Source organism: Rhipicephalus sanguineus, chromosome 4, assembly GCF_013339695.2.
Source record: "Rhipicephalus sanguineus isolate Rsan-2018 chromosome 4, BIME_Rsan_1.4, whole genome shotgun sequence".
Classification (NCBI taxonomy): Eukaryota; Metazoa; Arthropoda; class Arachnida; order Ixodida; family Ixodidae; genus Rhipicephalus; species Rhipicephalus sanguineus.
Window position 1 is genome coordinate 24,498,364 of NC_051179.1, and position 20,441 is coordinate 24,518,804.

Consider the following 20,441-nt stretch of genomic DNA (forward strand, 5'->3'; position numbering starts at 1 on the left):
CATCAGCTTTATGGGGCGTTCATTCTTAACTCGATAAAACTATCAAGGTGCCTTTCCTACGTTAAGGAATTACAGGAATGGAATTGAACTGCCTGGCCATTCCCGGACTGGGGACGGGGGAAGTTTTTCCATTCCGAGGAATTGAAAGGAATGGAAATGCGGCGAGTTCTAATTCCCCGGAATGGAATTGGAATGGAATGGAGGCGCCCATTCTGCAACACTCCTTCCCACCCACTGTAAAGTGCTCAGTCATAATTCTTCATCATCATCAGCCACAGCACAAAGTGCAGATAATGCCTTACAGATGTGTAGCGGGTAGAGCGATTCTCCGAAGAATGACGAAAAATGGCATAGTGGGAACTTCGCTACTTCAGAAAAATTGCGATGATTTATGACGTAGTGGGTACCTTGCATGTGTACTTGTATTAGTTGCCCCAACAGGCAACAACGGGCTCTACAAAGTCCGCTCTTCCAGCTTTTGCTGTGACAGTTCTGCATGTTCCACGCAGGCCTGGCGATCTTTTTATCAGAACAGCGATCCCGCATGCCACAGAGTACACTCAATGGCGTGCTGCTTCTGAGATCGTGCTCACTCCCTTGACACAAAGCATTGAGCCCACTACAAAAATTCGTATTTTTCTTGTGAGAAAATAAATACTATGACTTTGAAATGAATACTGGTTTGTGCTAGTTGGTAGGAATACGTGGTACAGTTACTTCCGCTCCTCTGAAGAACGTGCTTTACCCTTGTCCCACTTTCTTAAGAGGAGGGCAAGTAACTACATCACAAATCCTATGTTTTTTAGGATTGCCTTACCTTCCATTTTTTTTCATACAAAAGAAAAAAAAAACGTTACGAACCGTTACGGAACGTTTTTTTTTTTTTCGTTCCGGAACAGAAACGGAACGGAACTTTTTGCGCTGAAACGAAACTAAAACCGAAACGAAAAACATTTCGTTCCGACACTCTGATATATATATACATGGCGCATGGCGACGGCAAAAACCAGCCGAGACTGTCCATATAATTGCTATCGCAATAATAATTATAGCAATTTGTCTGCGCATTGCTTGGAGTGCGGTTGCGCAACAATGTATGAAATTATGTGCGAAAGATTATTGAAGCCCAAGCTACCTCTCGGAATGGTGACAGGTGTGTCAGTGGCCCATCAATTGACCTGTTAGATAAGGAGACAGCCTTTCTGGTTGGCAAGTGTTCGGATGGATGTGGCGCCACTGTGCATGGATAAATATGTTGATGTTTCCAGGGAATAAAGCTGTTGAAGTTAGCGCGTTGTGGTGTCATCTCTCCTACGACCTAAAACTCTCGTGTTTTTGCTCCATTTCAACTTCAGAACAATGTGCCGAATCCTTTCTCTCTCTCTCTCTCTCTCTGTTTTTTTTTTTTTAATTTGTTAACATGCACTGAATAACCACACCTGATTCAATTTCCAAGTATAGTGTTTTTGCAATGAAAGACTCAAAAGCCTAATTTTGGAAATGCAGGATTGAGAACTGGCACGAGATCTGAAGGGCTGCACAAATACGGCACTTGTCGACGTCACTGAGTTTATTCGGCACACAAAGCGTGTGTGTATATATGCTATATCCAGAGACGCGAAAAGCGAAGCGAAACCCGTTCGCGTGCCGCAAGTGCTTCTTCACATCGCTGACGCATCTGCATACAGTTTTCTTCTATTAGCGGACGATCAAGTTCCCACCAAAGAGGCCAGGCATCTGGCGCAATTACGCTACCCTCGACTCAACGGGCGCGAAAGTGGGTAAAGTGCAGGAGGAAAAGAAAATGACCGGGCTGCGCGCGGATGCGATCCATCGCTTTCCTCCGAAGCGCGCTCCCCCCGATTCGTCGGTGCCCGGTGTGACGTCATTGATGACGCCAAACGAGATGTCAGGATGCAATCGACCTCCCCATCCATTGCGACGGCACGTTGTCTTTAACCGGCCGCCGCGAAGGTTTCGCCACCTCTCGCCGGCACAGAGAACTGTTTGCGGAAAGAAGTGTCAGAGGGAGATGTTGCTCCCGTGATCTGGAGAGAGTACGCGGTGTTCTCCTTAGGGTCCGCTTGTTCTTAGGAAAAACCTTGCTTCTCTCTCTTCCCCGTTCTCTCTTTCCTTTTGTTTTCGCCGTGACCTTAATAGGTACACCGTTTGAGCTACCTGAAGCGGTTCGACTAGCGTCGAAGAAATAAAAGGTATGCAGACAGTACGTCATGAGGAAAGATTGACAAATTTAAGTGCGCACCAAGCATCTTGAGTAAACTGTTTCGAAATCCCTTGGCATCTAGGAGCAATGACCTGTCGGGGAAGCAAAGTAAAGCGCTTGTTCTCCGATACGAGAACAAAATTGTTTACGGTGTGTCCAGAAAGCCGTATAATAAGGAAACTGGTGTACGGGTGAACTTAGGGAAAGCTATGCCGAACTGGAAGGTCACCAGCAAAAAAATAAATAAAATGAATACTAAAAAAAATCACGCCTATATGGCATAGCGAAAAAAAATAACAAAGAAAAAAACCAAATATGCAAACAGAACGTGCAAATGAAAGTATTCAGCGAAAAAGAAGTGAAACAGTTGCACTTAATAACTTGCACCGATAGATTCTATAAAAACAAACGTCGAACCCAAGCGTAAACAGAAGGTGTAAACAGATGAGAGAAATAATGTTTGTTTACGAAAGTATGCATAATTAAGAATGCGCGGTTAGTGCCAGAGGTGCTAGTCGATGCGTGCGACAAATTATGCCTCCTTTCCTGGAACTTCCCCAATGTCCGGTCGAAGTTAATTGGACGTTGGTTTGGCCGGGGTCGAACGTTGCGACCAGATATAAGGACGCACGTAGCAAACATCTGTAACTAACGCAGTAGCTATCCCGAGAACAAAAGGCATCGACGGAAAGAAAAAAATAAGGATAATATGGTTTCACGGGGCATAACCAGCAAACTAAGGTGGCGCGTAAGATATAAAGGGAGATAGCCGCGGGAAGTGGTATTAGGGGGAGATAAATGTGTGCCTGGGGAAGACGTGAGGCAAGGTATATACGTGGGGTGTGGAAGAAACGCCTCGATGCACAACAAGCTATTCGGCGCGCGAGGGAAGAATTGGTTCTCGCGGGAGTTTGGGGATAGCGAGTCACTGTATCAGAGGAGATGGGGAAAGAAAGTGAGAGAAAAAGGAGCAAAAGTCTGGCCATTGGCGCGAAGTAGTGCATGCCGGGTAAGGGGGAAGGGGTCAAAAGCGCAAAGAAAGAAGTGTTACCTAAAAGATAGAACATCAAACCATCCGGGCACAAGGGAAAGCGAGGCGGCCTGTGACAAATCGGCGAGGGGTCCGAGCGCGCCCAACTGGGCAAACAACGAAAATAGGCCAGCAGATGAAACCAGCTTTGCAGTAGGAAAGGCGATAAAGAAGAGCGTAGGGAGTTTCCCCCAAAGGCGCGGTCCGTTTGTGCGGTGAGGGAGCAAACGGGAAAGGTAGGGATAAAGAAAGGGGAGAGAGGGAGTGGTGTGTGATATAGAAAGATTGGCGACAGGGGAAAAGCGCCTGTAATAAGCCGTATAAGAGAAGACCAAAACGAATATCAACTGCCGCTTGCGTTGCTATTTCACTGTCGTCTGCTACTGAGAATGGCGGATTGGGGAAGGTGTGGCAGACGACAGAGGATATGCAAAAAAGAAAAAGAATGTTTATTCAGTGTCTGCGAGATCTTCCGAGATTTTTTTTTTTTTTTTGAATTTGGAGCGTCGGTGACTGAGTGCTGAAACTCAAAGGTCCGCTGCTGGCAACAGTGGGCTCCGTTGAGCCGAAAAATGAGCGAAAAAAAAAGCGCAGCGGATGTAATGTACGTGAAATGAATGGAAGGTGCGTGGCGGGCCGGGACGTAGGGAGGGTATAGGGAAAGTACTAGGGAAGCTCGCGGTACCCGGGGAAGAGAGCTCCCCGCGCAGGAGCAGACGGTCGCGCCGACGACCTTTGACATTTCGGTTTTCCAGAGCCTTCCGCTTAGGAGAGGGAGGACACTACAGCGCACGGGAAAGCTCCGTGAAACCGTACAAAGGGGGGTTTCGTCGCTGCATGTATGTAGGAGCCAATACGTACTACATTCGCACGCTATACACTCCCTTCCCTCGTATGCAGGCGCAGTTCAGTTATCCGTCGCGATCTGTGGAGCCAGAAATAAGGGCGGCAGAAAAGGCGAGAAACCAAGAGGGAATGGATGATAGTGGCCACGCCGCATGGCAGCGTGCATTTAATGGCGGCGATGCAAGAAACTGCTCTCCAGCGCGGCTTTATAGTAATTACGAGGGGAGGCGAGGCATATCCCTTATATTTGCTCTCTGTATGTTTAGGGAACCTTTTTTTTAGGGTCGCCGCCGCACGCACTGCCGTGCACCGCCTGCCGTCGGCTTCCGGGCATTTCTCTATATCTTTTTTTCTGGCCGCTTTCTACGGGAGGGCGTTTCCAGCGTGTCCGTCCCGCTGGTAGTCCAATTTCCTGGCGGACTCGCTTGGAAAAGACACGCTAGATACTATTTCATTCCTTCCTTTTCCTGCGTTTTTTTTTTCCTCTTCATTTTTTTTTCTTTTTCGTCTATCGCTCACGTATATGTAAAGTACGGGCGTGCATGTGCGACCAAACTGCGCGATTGCGATTGATACTATTAAACCGCGTCACACTATAAATGCGTGCAAAGCCGTGGAAATGACAAGGCCGACGTATAGTATGCTAATAAGGAGTCATTTTTGGCGATTATGTTCTCAACAATTAAGACGGGAAAAAAACAGCGCTAGACACGGAACGGTGATAGAAGGACAGATCGGGCGCTGACTGTCGCTATATCACCGTTTCGTGTCGTTAGAGAAATTTTATATATATATATATATATATATATATATATATATATATATATATATATATATATATATATATATATATATATATATATATATATATATAATCGCTTATTTATTGCAATTGCGTTATGGTACGTAGGATCGCTGTTATCGTCGTCACTTGGTATCGCCTGATACCCGCGACTGCCCACAGATGTTTGTCTGCGGTTACGATTTGTCATTACTGACAGCCACGCGATGGATCACTTGTACAACTATGTATTGCACGACTACCGCGAACTGGCAACCAATTGTTTTACCGCACAGGTATCGCTTGCCCGCTCTGCGACTGACAGCGAAGACGCGACGAACCGCTTCGTTGACCAAGCTGTATCGCCGACTCATGTAACATCACAATAACAATGCGCAGCCCTATAGACGTCGGAATATTGTGCCTCGCGGCCCGAGACATTTGAGATAAACCGAACAGAAAGCCAAGAAAACAATACCATTTCTCGTAGACGAAACATAAAAAAAAACACAGGGTCCCTTATGCATTCGTCTAAGACGACTGGAAGGCGAAAGCCCTCTTCTTTTGCTTCTCAGTTGATGCACTGATCCTGCTCCGTCACACTCCGAAAACTTTCTGAACCTAACGTGAATTTCCACTGCCTCCAGGATCGGAGGCACCTCATCTGGTTTTGCAATGCCTCCGTGATCAGCCCACTTTTGACCAAGCTACGACGTTACATAAATTTGACAATATGTGACGTCATAACGACGTCATCACGTGATTTTTTTGCATCACTCGTTTTGACGCCGCCGACGGAGGACGCCGACGCTGGACGCCGGTCGATTTTCGCGTTTGATGAGGCATCTAAGGCTTTCGCCTTAATAGGAAAAGAAATGTAAATTAATGTACGGCGTGTATAACGACCAACAATCGGCTGCCACCGTTTTGCGAAATTTTCGATGGAGGCGAAAATGTTTGAGGCCCGTGTACTTAGATTTAGGGGCATGTTAAGGAACCCCAGGTGATCGAAATTTCCGGAGCCCTCCACTACGGCGTCTCTCATAATCATATCGTGGTTTTGGGACGCTAAACCCCACATATTATTATTATTATTATTATTATTATTATTATTATTATTATTATTATTATTATTATTATTATTACCGTTTGTGAAAACTTTCTGCGATTCTGAACGTTTTCAGAGAGCCAGAAAACGATCGCAGCGCGAAATCTGACAGCCGCGAACAGCTAGTCTCCCTCCCTTTCTCGGTCCTTAATGAAGAGAAATAAAGGCGGGCGTCGGCAACGATCGAAAACTGCGACGCGGCTCGGACAAACAGTAATGGCCACGTCGTCTCGTATGACGGAGATAAATGACACCTAATGAGCTTGTTTCGGCGGTGTATACAGGGATATCGACTATACGCACGACAGAAGCCTGGCCCGTAGCGCGGTACGTGGTCCTCCCGTAGACAACTTGTAATAATAGAGTGTTTTTTTTTTTTTTTTTTGCAGTGTCATCTGAGTTTATCGTCAAGGTAAGAATATATATGAAGCCATATGCTCTGAACGCGCAGGCTAAAGTTAATTGATTATGTGCACGTGGGGAGCTAATCTGTCGACATTGATTTTGTCAGCGCCGTCTAGATAACTAGAGTTTGTTATTTGAAATATATATATATATATATATATATATATATATATATATATATATATATATATATATATATATATATATATATATATATATATATATCCCCATGTTCTACTGTTGAACTGCGCTCAGTCCCTCACTCTATCCTCCAAAGTACAAGCTATCTGTACCCGACTTCTACAAAGCGGAATTATGAGTAATTCACGTTTCTCCATTCGCCAGTTTAACTTCGACAGACTGCTTCAAACCAGCACTGAGACTCCAAGCGAAAATCACGTTTCTCAATTTTATGTATGCAGTCTGCACTTGTGCATATACAGGTTAAAATAGCGCTATAAAGAAGAATGTTAATCGTTGTCTGAAGTGTGTGTGGGGACGGGGATCCTTGTAAGGCTCATAAGCTTTCAGTCCTGACTTCCCCCTTGACTTGTCAAGGAAAAAAAATCGCAGGGTCCCTCGCGCATTCAAAGGGGTATTCAGACGGAGGAGAAATGCTCGGGGGGTAAAGGCGGAGCCTAGTGACGTCAACTCGCGAGGAGAAGTCGCCACAAATGCCCCCCACTCACACGGACGGGGCGAACGGAGGGGGAGACCAGTGTTACCAGACTACTCCTGTGGCTTGTACCGCCCGTTTCACCAGCTGCTGACGACGATGACCCCAGCTACAGATGACCCCAACTGCGGACTGGACACCCACTGCCGCTCTCTGCAGGAGCAAGTGCAACAATGTGGCCAAACAAGAGCCAGAAATTCCGCCACATCCCCCACCGCCGGGGGATTGTTTGTCCTTTCGGGGAAAACGTCCCCGTCTCCTCCGAGGAGGTGCGGGGGGGTCACGCCCACTCGCTAATCCGTGACGTCGTGGTCACGTGATCCGCAACCCCCCCGTCTCCCCCGAGCATTCCTCCCCCGTCTGAATACCCCTTAAGACGACCCGAAGGCGAAAGCCATCTTCTTTTTCTCCGTCACCCTCCGAAAGCTTTATGCACCTAGCGTGGTTTCACACAGCCTCCAGGATCGGAAGCACCTCACCTGGTTTTGCACTGCCTCCGTGATCAGCCCGCCTTTGACCAAGCTACGATGTCATGTCATGACGGTGTAGGCTTATGCCACAGGAGCGAAGGAAAGCGACGGCTGAACCAGAATCGACGCCAGCAGGGAACACGAGCCGTGGCTTCACGTGCCACTACGAAGCGCCGCCATTATTTTCTTCCCTCGAGATCGCGCGCTCTCCGGTTTTGTTCGCCTCCAAAAGGGCGCTACAGCGGCATTATGTGGCGTTACGTCACACGGCATCACGCCAGAATTTGTGACGTGATGATGACGTCATCACGTGATGATGACTTTTTGCACCATTCGTCCCCGACGCCGCAGGACGCGAGATGCCGCCGACGGTAAAATATCGTGTTTAGTGAGGCATATAAAACTTTCGCCTTAAAGGACATTGAATTGAATAAGTGATCCCAATCACGCACCCATCCAACAATCCTTCTTCCAAACCCGCCTGTAAATGTCACTTTACCCTTAACAGCTGTGTTGTGCAAGAGAGCTACACACAGTGAGCGCAGGCCGGGAACAAAATTTAAACGAATGCGTGAGTAAAATAAGATGGCGATGACGGCGGCTAGAGGATGTAAACTTACGGTTCGTGACAATTAAGACTGGTACACATTTCAATGCACCAGTTCCTTCATTCTCTGACAGCCGGCTAAGCGCACTGCTTTGTAATACAGATTTTTTTTCGAGGCATTTACTCCATGAGATAAGTTCGCGTTTTAGAAGCAGTTCTTTTTTTTTTTTTTTTTTTGCTCAGCATCCAGAAAACCATTCCCAGAGCTAAAATTTAGACAAATTTCTAGTGGTGTAAATTAGGACATGCAAACTAACATACGAAAATATATAACCAAGTTTTTCTTAGTTAGACTGATCGACTTCGAAAGAAGCACCACGTGAGTTTTGTAGGACGCTGTAGTAGAAAGAACTACGGATTCGGTCAATTCCCTTTTAGCCACCGTCTACGAGCCCCATGTGATCACTGTAGTCTGATTAGGGTTGTGGTGTGTTTTGCGTGTGTCCTGTATGTTTCACGTCCTGTGAAATAATTGTCGGGGTTTTACGTCCCAAAACCACGATATGATTGTGAGATATGCCGTAGTGGAGGGCTGCGGAAATTTAGACCACCCGAGGTTCTTTAATGTTCACCTAAAGCTAAGTACATACATGGGCCTGTAGCATTTCACCTCCATCTAAATGTGGCCGCGCGACCGGTATTCGATCCCGCGACCTTCGGGTCAGCAGTCGAGCACTTTCACACACCGGTGTATGTCCTTCAATTCTTAATCATATTCACCTGGAGTAGCATATGCTAGGCGTGGCGCCAGGACAACCTCTCCAGTACTAAGTAACCCCCTACCCTCTTTCTTTCTCTCTTTCACACGCACACACGTCATATAAATGCTGTGTGCGATCTGTACGTCTCCATTTTAATTAAAGTGATCGACCGTTTCGATAACCGATCATGGTTTTGCGCGCCAAATGCACGCCGTCTTTTTTTTTAATTCTGAACCACCGCGGACCGTGCGCTGAGGATACCCAAATAGAGCCAGCGTTTCAGCCTGCCAAAGTTTAACCTCGAAGTAAAACGCGAGTGACGATTGGAACTCAACGAGCACTCCAGGGGCGTAGCCAATGGGGGTTCATACTTTCCCAGAAATTTTTCGATTTTGCAAGTGTATATATACACCCACATATATAAACGCAAGCACGAACATACATAAATTATGGCTGAACACCCCCCCCCCCCCCCCCCAAAAAAAAAAAAATTCTGGCTGTGTTACTGGAAGACTCATTTTCTCTCCTTTGTATTTACTGCACGGAGCATCGAGTGTTATAAAATGGCCGCATTTAATGACTGCACGCCCGTCAACGCCGCAAGCGCTATACATTTCAGTGCACTTCACTTGCCCCCACACGCCCCCCTGCAGCGTTCCTGAGCGCGTCAGTACAAAAGCAGCATGCCATTAACGCTTTCTTCTACACCCCTTTAACACCCTCGTTATTGAAGATAATGCCTTCTGAGGTCTCCATCACCGACGTATTACCTTCACCCACTTTCTCAAACGGGATGAAAAATCCTTGAACACGGGGTGTCGTCGCCCAAGCCATAGACGCGCGCACGGGGGGGGGGGGGGGGGGGCGTCCCCCTAATCACATAAGAGGGGGGGGGGGCACAAAATCTACCCCGTACATTGATCCTTCTATTCGCCTAAGAGGGGGTGGGCGCGAAATCTGCCCCATACATTGAATTAGTAGGGTGGGTTGGGGGGGGGGGGGGGGGCGTTGCGATGAACCTTTGCCCCCCGTGATGGGGAACCCTGCGCACGCCTATGGCTGCAGCCAACGTTTCGACAAGTGTTCTTGTCTCCTACAAGGCAGCAACTCAAACGAGGTGTGATGTGATGGTGTCCGATAATTTCCGATTGGATTTACCTATCTTTTTTTACTAGCATATAAAGCGAAGCTTTTATAACTCACAGGTTTCACAGGCGGCGTCGTACGCAAAAAACCCGGCGCCGGCGAGCGCACAGAAATGTGGCCCTCGAAGGTTCACGCGCCGGACACTTATGCCTATTTGTATGCGCCGTTTTCCGGTAACTGGTGTGATCTTTCGATCACGGGCTTGCCGGCGGTCAGCCGTTACCGATATAACAACCTGATCCTTTAGCGAGGTGACTTGTCATTTCACGTTGCCACATTTCATTGTTGCCTGGATTGAAAGCATGACCGTCGTTGTCGCCTGCAGCAACAGAAGCGCTGCTAAGCACGTAGATGAAAACCCCGTTCCCGGCATGGAGGAAGGAAACAGTTTTTTACAGCGAAAGCTGTTATGAGATCATTTCACCGGCCGTTTTTGGCGCCGTAGTTGTCCGCCGCCGCCGCCGCCGCTGCCGCCGCGAAATAAGAAAAAAATTCCAGGATGGAACGAGGTTCGAACCTGGGCCCTCTGCGTGGGAGCCCAGTATTCAACCTCTGAGCCATTCCGGTGCTTGAAACTGCTTTTCAAAAAGGTCCTATACAGGCTTCATGTCGGGAAGGAACCACATTAGCATATGCAATATAGCGTGGTAGAAGAGTAAAATAAGCACCAAGCGTCGCACAGCGCGAATTCTGTAACCAGGCGTCACACAATGCGAATTGCGCAACGAGTAGGTTGAATGCTTCCAATCCATTACAAAGGGCTCTGCCATAATTCTTCGTCGTCATCAGGCACAGCATCAACAAAGTGCGTATAATGCCTTACATGCGTTTAGCAGGTACCACGGCTCTCCGTAAAATGACGAAAAATGGCACAGTGCCTGCTGCCCTGCTTCTCAAAAAAACAATTATTTATAGCGTAGTGGGTTCCTCGCAAGTGCACTTGTATTGGTTGCCAAGGAAGCCCATAAGCGCGTGATCCATTTCCTCGGGGTGTCAGTAGAGTTCTTCCCCCCCCCCCCGTCTCTCTCCCACGTCAACATATGTTATACAGCATGACGGGAGAGGGAAATAGCGACCGGGCGTCACCAAATGCAAATTACATAACTGGCGGGCCGTTTAAAGCTTCCAACCCATTACAAAGGGCTGAGCCTTAATTCTTCATCGTCGTCAGTCGTGGCATCAACAAAGTGCACATAATGCCTTAAAGACGTGTAGCTGGTGCCTCGCTTCTCCGCAGAATGACGAATAATGACTAAGTAAGTGCTTCCCAACTTCACAAAAATTGTGATTTATGGCGTAGTGGGTACCTTTCTAGTGTACTTGTATTGTAGCCCCAAGAGAGCTTACAACGGGCTCTAGAAACGGCGCTCTTCCAGCTTTCGAAGTGACTGTGCTGCGGTTTCAGCGCAGGCCTGGCATTTTTTTAGGGGCGAAGCTCCTTGGGGTCGAGCTATGTCCCTCCCTCGTGGTGACACGCTAGTGCCAAAAGCGCTCGCTCGCGCTCGCTCTCGGCGCGTGCTCGGCGCGTGTCCTGGCTGGCGAAGATGACCAAGAAGAAGTGATTCGGCAACGCGCCCTTCTAAAGTACTATAGCATTTTATAAAACCACTCAATTCTTGGTCAATCCCCCACAGTGGGTGAGCCACAGTTGAAGGTGAACAAGAACAAGGGAAAGCTCGCTCGCCTTCGTTCGAGACGAATGGTAAACGAGGCGATGCAAAATGGCCATGATGTGGACTCTAGGTGGATCTCCATTGAACCTCGAGCGGCTACATTAACCTTATATCGCAAGACGAAGGCAGTTTCCATTGGTTCAAGCGAGTGCGATAACTGCACAAATCGCAAGGAGGGACCTACTCGTCCATCGTCTACGAGTATGTGTCAGAGAACGCGGTAGATCTCAGCCTATCAATGACCAGTCAGAGTCACAACGGCGAACATGCTGCGATAAAACTATCAAATGGAACAGTTGTAATGACAGTGTACCTGTCCCCGAATCTCCCTCGAAGCAGAGTAACTAAATACATTGATACAGCACTGCGTGGTTATGCTACTCAATAGAAGAATGACCTTTTCATACCGACCGGTGATTTATCATGGAAGATGACTGGTTCATACAACATATGACATCGCGATATGCTCTGAGATGCGTATCATATGATCATAATCAACCGACAACGATCAGAGGGACTTGCATTGACCTCGTCTTCTCAAATTTCAGATTGGATCCCATACAAGAACCTTTGGCTTTACATTTCACCGATCATAAGGCGGTCATAATGAAAGGAAAACGCCGCCCACATCTCAAAACCATATACGCAGTGTGATTAATAAACAACTTTGCATATACTGTACATACGTGTTGTCACAGCTTTGTATGATCGAATGGGCAATGTACGGGGGGATACACGGTTAATGATCCCCCAGAACTTCGCCCACTCGTCATCATTCACTTCGTGGATGTGCTGTGATTTTTTTTTTACTTCGTTAGTTTGCCTTACGGCATCAGTACACTTTACACAAAATGGTGTAAGGGCGAAGTTAGGAGGAAGCATTGCGCAATGCGAACGAACGAACGAAAGAATGAATGAAAGAAAGAAGGAAGGGTGGTACACCAGGCACGCAGACGCAAAGCTTCGTTTGCCCCCAATTTTTCCCGGCAGGGCAAGGGCTCCTGGCCTCATTTTCGAATATTTTTTAATGCTGCCTAACAGACAGCTAAGATAGGCATGCGCTGCTTGAACGGTATTATCATCTTCGTTTCATGTTAATAAAACGATTAAATCGACTCTCCTTTCTCTTCAAGTCTTTTTTCTGGCACTCGAAGTAAACAGCGCGCCGTGCATATAAAGGCGAACGCGCGCCGCGTGCGACTGATTCGCCGACAACCTTCTAGAGCCTCTCGAACGTATGAGCCCTGCAGTAATTAATTCCCGAGAACTGCCGCCTAATTAGCCGAGGCGCGCGCCGTCAAAGAACCGCACCGGTGCCTTGCACGGCTGACCAATATTGCGGAGCGTGTTGTATACAGACTTCCTACACCAGGAAGCCGCGCGGTTACTCTATATCCATCCTTCAATATATAGCGAGTTGCTGCGTGGCATGTTCACAGCGGTAGTAGTTATATAGTGACACAGCACGAGGAACGATTTGCGACGTTGTGTGGATCTGGGGCGTAGCCAGAAATTTCTTTTCGCGCGGGGGGAGGTTAACTATTCTTTGTGTGTTCGTGCATGCGTCTGCATGTGTATATACACACGCACAAATTTGAAGAAATTCCACAGAAAAATTGGAAAATGCAAAACTGAAAAAATTCCACCACTGGCATAGCCGGGGGGGGGGGGGGGGGGGTAGGAGTAACAGCCACCCCACCCCAGCTATGGCAGTGGTGTGGATATGCGGCAACTATCTTTGGGCCGCGATTTTGTGGGGATGTCCTCAGCACAGTTCTATGCATGCCACTCTTATGAACGCATTCTTATTATCCACTGATTATATCGGCAGAGCACGAGCGTTGCTTTGACCACGAAACGGGAAATGTTTTTACATGCCAAAACCAAGCATATTTACTTATATATTTATATCCTGACGAAGGCTAGCCCACCAGTCGAAACCGTTGGCAAATAGAGATAAACATTAAGTGGTCTCTCTTCTCATATCCCACACACACACGTACGTACATACATGTTGGTTGCTTTTGATGCAACTGTTTAACTATGCGACATAACGGTAAGTGCTTGCTGTACACGCTCTGTATAATATTGCAACTGCAGCGAAAAGTGCAAGTTAGAAATCAATGTTTCTCTGGAAATAAGTCATGCAGTTTGTGCAAGCAAGTTTTTTTTTTCTGTGTGTGTCTGAAATGGGTCCCAAAATCCAAGGGATGGTGTACACATGCAGCTGTGGTGCATTTCCTGATGCAGGACCCCAAGCACATCTATGGCTAGTGGCATCTGGTAACCCAGTGTTGTGCAATCACCATAATAATAATAATATCTGGGGTTTAACGTCCCAAAACCACGATATGATCATGAGAGACGCCGTAGTGGAGGGCTCCAGCAATTTCGACCACCTGGGGTTCTTTAACGTGCACCTAAATCTAAGTACACGGGCCTCAAACATTTTTGCCTTCATCGAAAATGTGGCCGCCGCTGCCGGGATTCGATCCCGCGACCTTCAGATCAGCAGTCGAGCACCTTAACCACTAACTACACCACCGTGGCGGGGTGTGCAAACACCATTGCTGACGCGACACCAGAACACCAGACCCACCAACTGTAACTTTGCAATGGTGCACCGGTGTAACCTCAGGAGTCATGGCTAGCACAACCTTATGCACCGCTCTGAAACAGCAGCTGCACTCGAAAAATTGGAAAACGTGAAATTTGAGTAAAGGAATTGAAAGAAACTATCCACAACTATTCCTTCTTTAGTATTCTTCAACAGAAATGACACAAAATGCAAAACAAAGTGCTTAATGCAAATATGCAAAAGCACATGATGGTTTTAAAGCATGATATTTTTCTAAAACAGCAACACCAAAACTCAGCTTCGTGACAGTAACAAGCATTCTCAAGAGTAGATTACAACAGTGCCCACTGTATGAAACATGTGACTAAAATTTGAAGTTTTATGCCTAAATAGTGAAAGGGCACAACCTTGCCACAATGTAATACAATTACGCGTTTAAGAGGAAATAAGCCAGCCATAATAAACTCATGTTGCTGGAACAAAACTGCCACAACCAAACACAACCGTTTTTGTGACTAAGGTAGCTTCTTCAGTCCGATGTTAGCCTACAGCCTTCTAATCACTGGCACTCGAAATTAAACAGTGCTTACACATCAGCAGAGCTACAACAATGAAGCGAAACATAATGTAGAGTATCGGTGAAATCTAAATGAAGAGGCAGAACCTTGAGATGACGTTTTCATCTCACAGTATTAAAACTATGGAATGACAATAAATACAGTGAGACACACACACACACACAATTCATTGCATAAAACTTTGGCTAGGCTCTACTGGTTGCAAATCATCAAAAATATTCACTTGAGACTACAGGGAACAAAAAAAAAAGAAGACTATGTTCACGCCTAATGATTTCTTTCACATCCGGCTGATGCTACCGCTGCATATACCATGTTCAATTTTAACAGTGCATAGATGTGAGTCACTAACACAATTCTGACCCCTAGGCAGCAAATGTAACAAAAGCAGACAGGATGGACAGAACAACATGAACATGCACAGGAATCGAACTGGTCTCAGAAGGGCAATGAGATTGAATTACGCAACTAGACATCAGTTGCAAATCTTACCGCTTTCAGTATTCAAACGCAAATACTCTTTGGTTATTCCTTTATCAGTTGTGTACACTAACATACTGAATGTTTCATAGCATAGACTAGTGCTCATTCTGTATTTCAGCACTTGGATGGCTATGTGTTGACTGCACTTTAAATAGAGAACTATTACTTAAGTTAACTTGTTGACCTAATCATAAGCAGGTAAGTGGTGCCTTTAACACGAACAATATATTTATACACAGATAAAGCAGAGTAGGAACAAAGTTGTTTTGAATTAAGAATGATTTCTCAATGAGCATGTTCTTTATCTTTCCTTTTTTTTTTTCAGTACGAACATGCTAACATACTTTGATACATGCTATTCAGGAACTAGTCGTAATGAATGACAGGCAACCACTTGTGATTGGCACAATGATTAATGAACACTGACAAGCACAGAGAAAAGAAAACCTCACACAACCCAAAAGTATAGGAAACTATCGTCTGCTCTAAAAGAGATTAAGCACTCCATTAAGAAGGCACTTGATTAAGCATCACAGACCTGGGAACATTTCTGTCACCAAGTTTAGACTTAAAACTTCACTAACAGGACAGGTGCAACACGATTACATATGAAGGCACTCTCAGGACACTTATACATTTTCAACACATAAAAAATAATCCCGACAATGTAACCCCTAAAAATGAAAGCAAGAGGTAGTCAAGAAAACAGCCTGATGACATGAATTTGTGAAAATAATCATAAAGATGACTTGAACTACCTTGTGCAAGTTGATAACCATGCCTAATAAAACAAGCACAAACAAAAGGTGGGATGGAACTAAGCTCTAGGGTTTGCATTCTCAGCTGCCGGATCCTCTGCCATTACAGCATACTCGTTCTGACGCTTGCGCCAGAAATATACTACTACGGCTAGAGGCAGGACCAGAAACAAGAGGCCAACTACAAACGAAAGCCCTGCAAAGAAACCCTTGGATAAACCAAAAAGGCGTTCAAACATCACACGACCTAGAAGAGGAGCAAGGGCTTCACAGGCCGCCATCACCGAAAACAGCCTTCCGTACTCGGCCTCTGGAAGAAGCCTTGAAACGTGAGAACGTATACAAGCGGGGGCAATGTTGCTCAGCATTCCAAAGCCGTAGCCCAGAAAGAAGAGAGGACTGCCCGCAGCCCCGGAAGATGCGTGGAGTATGTTCTTGACGCCGACGCCTGCGATGCCAACCACAGCGAGACCGTACTCCTGGTTTGGAAGCCAACGTAGGAAGATCACTAGAAGCGGAATCAAAATGAGCACACTAGCCAGCGAGAATGCAGACGTGATCACCAGATATTGCGAGAAGGTCCAGTTGAACTGCTTCTTTGCGTAGAAGTAACCCATGAAAGAAGTCTGGCTGTTCAGCACAAGGAGAAACACAGAGAGAACGAGCAGCGGGATCCGAAAGCGGTCGACGTCGTAGTGACGGCCGAAGACAGTGCGGATGCTGCCCACCAAATGCCTCGTACTGAAGAGATGCCTGACTAGCTTATAAGGTCTTGCGCTGGACGATACTGCTCCTGATGGAGACTCTCCAGGAGCTGGGACATTTCCTGGATCTTCCGCAACGCAGGGAGCCATATCCCTGACTAGGAACACAGCACACAGGAATGACAGAGCGAGGATGCCTAGCGAGGAGCCCATAAGAGGAACAAACCTACCTGACTTGACAAATGTGAGGGCAGTGATTAGCTGACCAACCGGCAGTGCAATAACAAAGGCGATCTGCAACGTGAAGAACCGCACGGTCCTCTGTTTCCTAGAAGACGACAGTGCCGTAATAGTGTAAGACGACATAAGAACCGCTGGAAGGCCACCAGACAGGCCTTCAGGAATGGCAGAGATTATGTTGAAGTAGATAGACGCATCTACGTAGATCGCGGTTACTAGTTCCCCAGAAATCTTGAGCATGCTGCCAACGAGAGAAACATACAACGGTATTTTGAACCTGCCAGACTCGTCACACCAACTTGCAACAACAAGAGTGATCAATGCTCCCGGCAAAAACCCAACAAGCGACTGGTATATAACGTATAACGTAGCAATGTTCCGAACCTTGACGTGCTCCTTCGAATTCTCTGTCAAGTTCCCACAGATTTCCTTGGTCTCGTTAAGAACCTGGTAGCAGGCCTTCAGTTCAAGCAGATTGGCTGTTGTGGCATACTGCATGGTGTAGGCGAGGGTGAAGAGAAAAAAGAACGCTTCGAGCCGCAGTGTCACAACGAAGTCCATGCACTTGCGGCAGCAACCGCGCCTGTCTTCGTTTTCCAAGTCCTCCGAGGCGGGAGAACTCCCGTCGGCTAGCGCGTTTAGGTTACGGAACGTGCCATGGAGCCCAGATGGCATGAAAAATTCTCTCAGCCGTCGCCTGTAGCGCTGAGCCCGTCTTCGCCACGTGTGCTCCAAGTAGTCTTCAACAAAGTCACCAGCGACACTTGGCAAACCTCCTTCCATGCCGCCTACTGAGTGCAGCAAGTTAGGGAGAGACAAAGGGGAACCTGAAGAGGATGCGTTCTGAAACAAAGATGAAGAGGTACATCGCTCAATCACTAGCATTTGCAGATGGGCTCAGAGGAAGATGCACTGACTAGATGGGGTAGGGAGTATACACCCAATAAATAAAAAGCATCTGAAACAATCTGGGCCTAGAGACAGCATGGTATTCTGGGGAAATTTAGGACACCTTAGGTCTCATCAGCTGTGCATAACAGTTTGTGAAGACATTATGAAAATATTATAACAATTGTGAACTTCTGTAACGGTAAACAGTCAATGACTAGCCAAACATTGCACTTACCCTCAGACATGTATGCATTCCTCTCAACAATCTTTGTGAGCAGCACTAAAACAAAACCAGTGATGTGTGCGACTACACAAAAGTCGGTAAATGGCAGTGTAAATATGAGGCAGTTTAATGAGAATTGTGCAGATTATCACTGCTTTAGGAGCAAAAAAGCAAATATTTAGGTATGATATCCAAGTTTCTTTGTACACAATGTGAAATTGGTGAAACGGTAATGCACATGTTAAGATGAAAATGCACTGACTAGATGGGGTAGTGAGTAGACAGCCGATCAATAAAAGGCATCTGAAACAAGCTGGGCCTAGTAAAAGCATGGTATTCTGGGCAAACTGTGGACACCTCAAGTCCCATCGGCTGCGCATAACAGTTTGTGAAGACATTATAAAAATATTATAACAGTTGTGAACTTCTGTAACGGTAAACAGTCAATGACTAGCCAAACATTGCACGTAATTTCCAGTACCACTCAGCACAAATGAAATGTTATGCATATTAAGTGACGCATCAGTTCTAGAGGTTTCTTGTCCACGTCATAGATGCCGTGGTGGCATTCAGCCTGTGACATGCCACGAGCTCACAGCAGTCCGTTGTCATGAAAGTGAAGAACCACATCGATACTTCTGGCATACAGATGCTTCATTCGGCTTAGGTCCTGCTTGTTCTTCTGCACCTGTTTTCGCATGTTTGCAATTTCACGGTCCATCGCCTGCATGGTGGAGTCAAACTCGTATGGCAATCCTTGAGTTAACTGCTCGAGGTCTCCACGTTTCAGGCAGAAATAGCGTTGCTGATACCGATCCTTCCTTGCGGTTGCGACTGCTTTTTCTGGATCACGCTGAAAGCTGCCGTTCTTCTCAGAGTCGCCACCAACGCGCTCCAAGAAGCGGCCGCAGATGGTGCCTTTTCTGATGCGAGTGCTACCACCCTGCGCTTTTCCGTTTTCAAAGATCCATCTACCACGTGGTGTTGTGGTCGGACGCAGTATCCGATGCTCCAGCAAGCTCGTGTACGTTCGCGTCTGCTTCCAGAGGTAGTAGTGCTTCACTAGGCTGGGAATGGTCTTTTTCGGAAACATGCGCTGTATCACGCGGAAGTTCTTGCTGTGAACAACCAACGCGTTCTCGAACCGTGCATCGTCCTCCGCCGTCCACTCGTCTACGATAGGTACAAAGTTTCCGAGCTCGGAAATCGCTTTATCCAGGTCGTGCCCATGCCACTGAAGCAATCCCAGGGCTTGCTCTTCGTTGTAGCCGTACAGTTCGGCAGCGAAGCTAGTGTAAGCATCCAGCTCACTGTCCGAAATACCACTTCTGGGAGACCATACTTGAACTGCCCTGTCAGGCGCAGAGTCGGCGGGCGGAAGATCTGGTGGCACAGTACGAGGAACCCGGGCCTGGTACTTGCTGCCGATGTGAACGCTATGTCCTTTCTCCGGTCGTTTTGTTGGTGAGCCTCTCTCGTACGGACAGGCATCTGTCGTACTCGTAGCATGGAAGCGGTGGGCATCCCTCAACTTGTAACGCGTCCCGACCGGCACCATGCTCCAGGTCGAAACGCAGTGGCGTTTGCTGGGTTAGTGGAAAGAGATAAGAAACTCCTGTGACCGATAAAGTGCGCCCAAGCGTAATCGCTGGGAACGACACATCCCACGGTAACATGCATTCAGCTCTTACCTCTTCGTGAACCGACGAGTCGACGATTGAAGACTGCGCGCCAACGCGTTGAACCGCAGCACGAGCTTTCGTTGGGTCGCTCCGGCTAAACGCTCGCGCCGCTCGTGCTGCCACCAACGGGTCTGGTATTGTAGAAAACCGAGCTAAACCCGTCAGAATATCAAGCTCTTCTTCACTAGCAAACGAACCAAGCGCATTGCACGCACATGGTTTGGTTGGTTTGGTTTACGGTACGGCCAGCGCCCTGACGTCTATGCGTGCGCTCTCAAAACGAGTTCTCTATATTTGAAACAAATACGCAAAGAAAACAGCGACGGAGTGATCGCCCTTTTATTTGAAGCACTACAACAACACCCCTCTTAGATAAGCAGGAATTTTCAAGTTAGTTTTGTTTTCTCCTTTTGTTTTCTGAATAGATGCATGGTAGATGCGAACGGATTAGGGATCACTGCGCGGATGTTCAACATGGCCGATATGGACTCTTAGCATCTTATGATGTTCGGAAAAATCATTCATTATTCCTTCTTACTGATCTTACCCGTGAGTGATGTGTTTGTGGAAGGTACGTACGGAGAGTTGTTCTCGGTAGTTCGCTCTCTTTTAGGGCACTGTTTTACGGACTTAGTGG

At 47.0% G+C, this 20,441-nt stretch overlaps 3 protein-coding genes across 5 annotated transcripts in view; 1 reads left to right on the forward strand and 2 right to left on the reverse strand.

Annotated features, from left to right (window-relative positions):
- LOC119389624 (contactin-1a) overlaps positions 1-20,441 on the forward strand; it is a 250,246-nt gene that overhangs the window by 210,446 nt on the left and 19,359 nt on the right. The window contains exon 1 of one of the 3 annotated variants that reach the window (XM_037656979.2): positions 20,246-20,375. The exons of the other annotated variants lie outside the window; for them this stretch is intronic. Coding sequence (XP_037512907.1) covers positions 20,306-20,375 — 70 coding nt within the window. The 5' untranslated portion in view covers positions 20,246-20,305. Of the gene's footprint in view, positions 1-20,245; positions 20,376-20,441 lie in introns of those variants that run through there. 3 annotated transcript variants of the gene reach the window in all.
- Positions 14,404-20,036, reverse strand: LOC119389622 (proton-coupled folate transporter). The gene is made up of 2 exons (XM_037656977.2): positions 19,814-20,036; positions 14,404-17,851 (listed from the first exon to the last, which is right to left on the reverse strand). Exon 2 carries the CDS (start codon positions 17,789-17,791, stop codon positions 16,124-16,126), a length of 1,668 nt encoding a protein of 555 aa, XP_037512905.1. The 5' UTR covers positions 17,792-17,851; positions 19,814-20,036; the 3' UTR covers positions 14,404-16,123.
- Positions 18,066-19,779, reverse strand: LOC119389623 (REST corepressor 2). The gene has a single exon (XM_037656978.2). The coding sequence runs from the start codon at positions 19,678-19,680 to the stop codon at positions 18,715-18,717; it is 966 nt and encodes a 321-aa protein (XP_037512906.1). The 5' UTR covers positions 19,681-19,779; the 3' UTR covers positions 18,066-18,714.

What these genes read in the sequence shown, in the direction of transcription:
- LOC119389622 (XM_037656977.2), bottom strand. Translation starts at nt 17,791, where the DNA reads ATGGAAGGAGGTTTGCCAAGTGTCGCTGGTGACTTTGTTGAAGACTAC.
- LOC119389623 (XM_037656978.2), bottom strand. Translation starts at nt 19,680, where the DNA reads ATGGTGCCGGTCGGGACGCGTTACAAGTTGAGGGATGCCCACCGCTTC.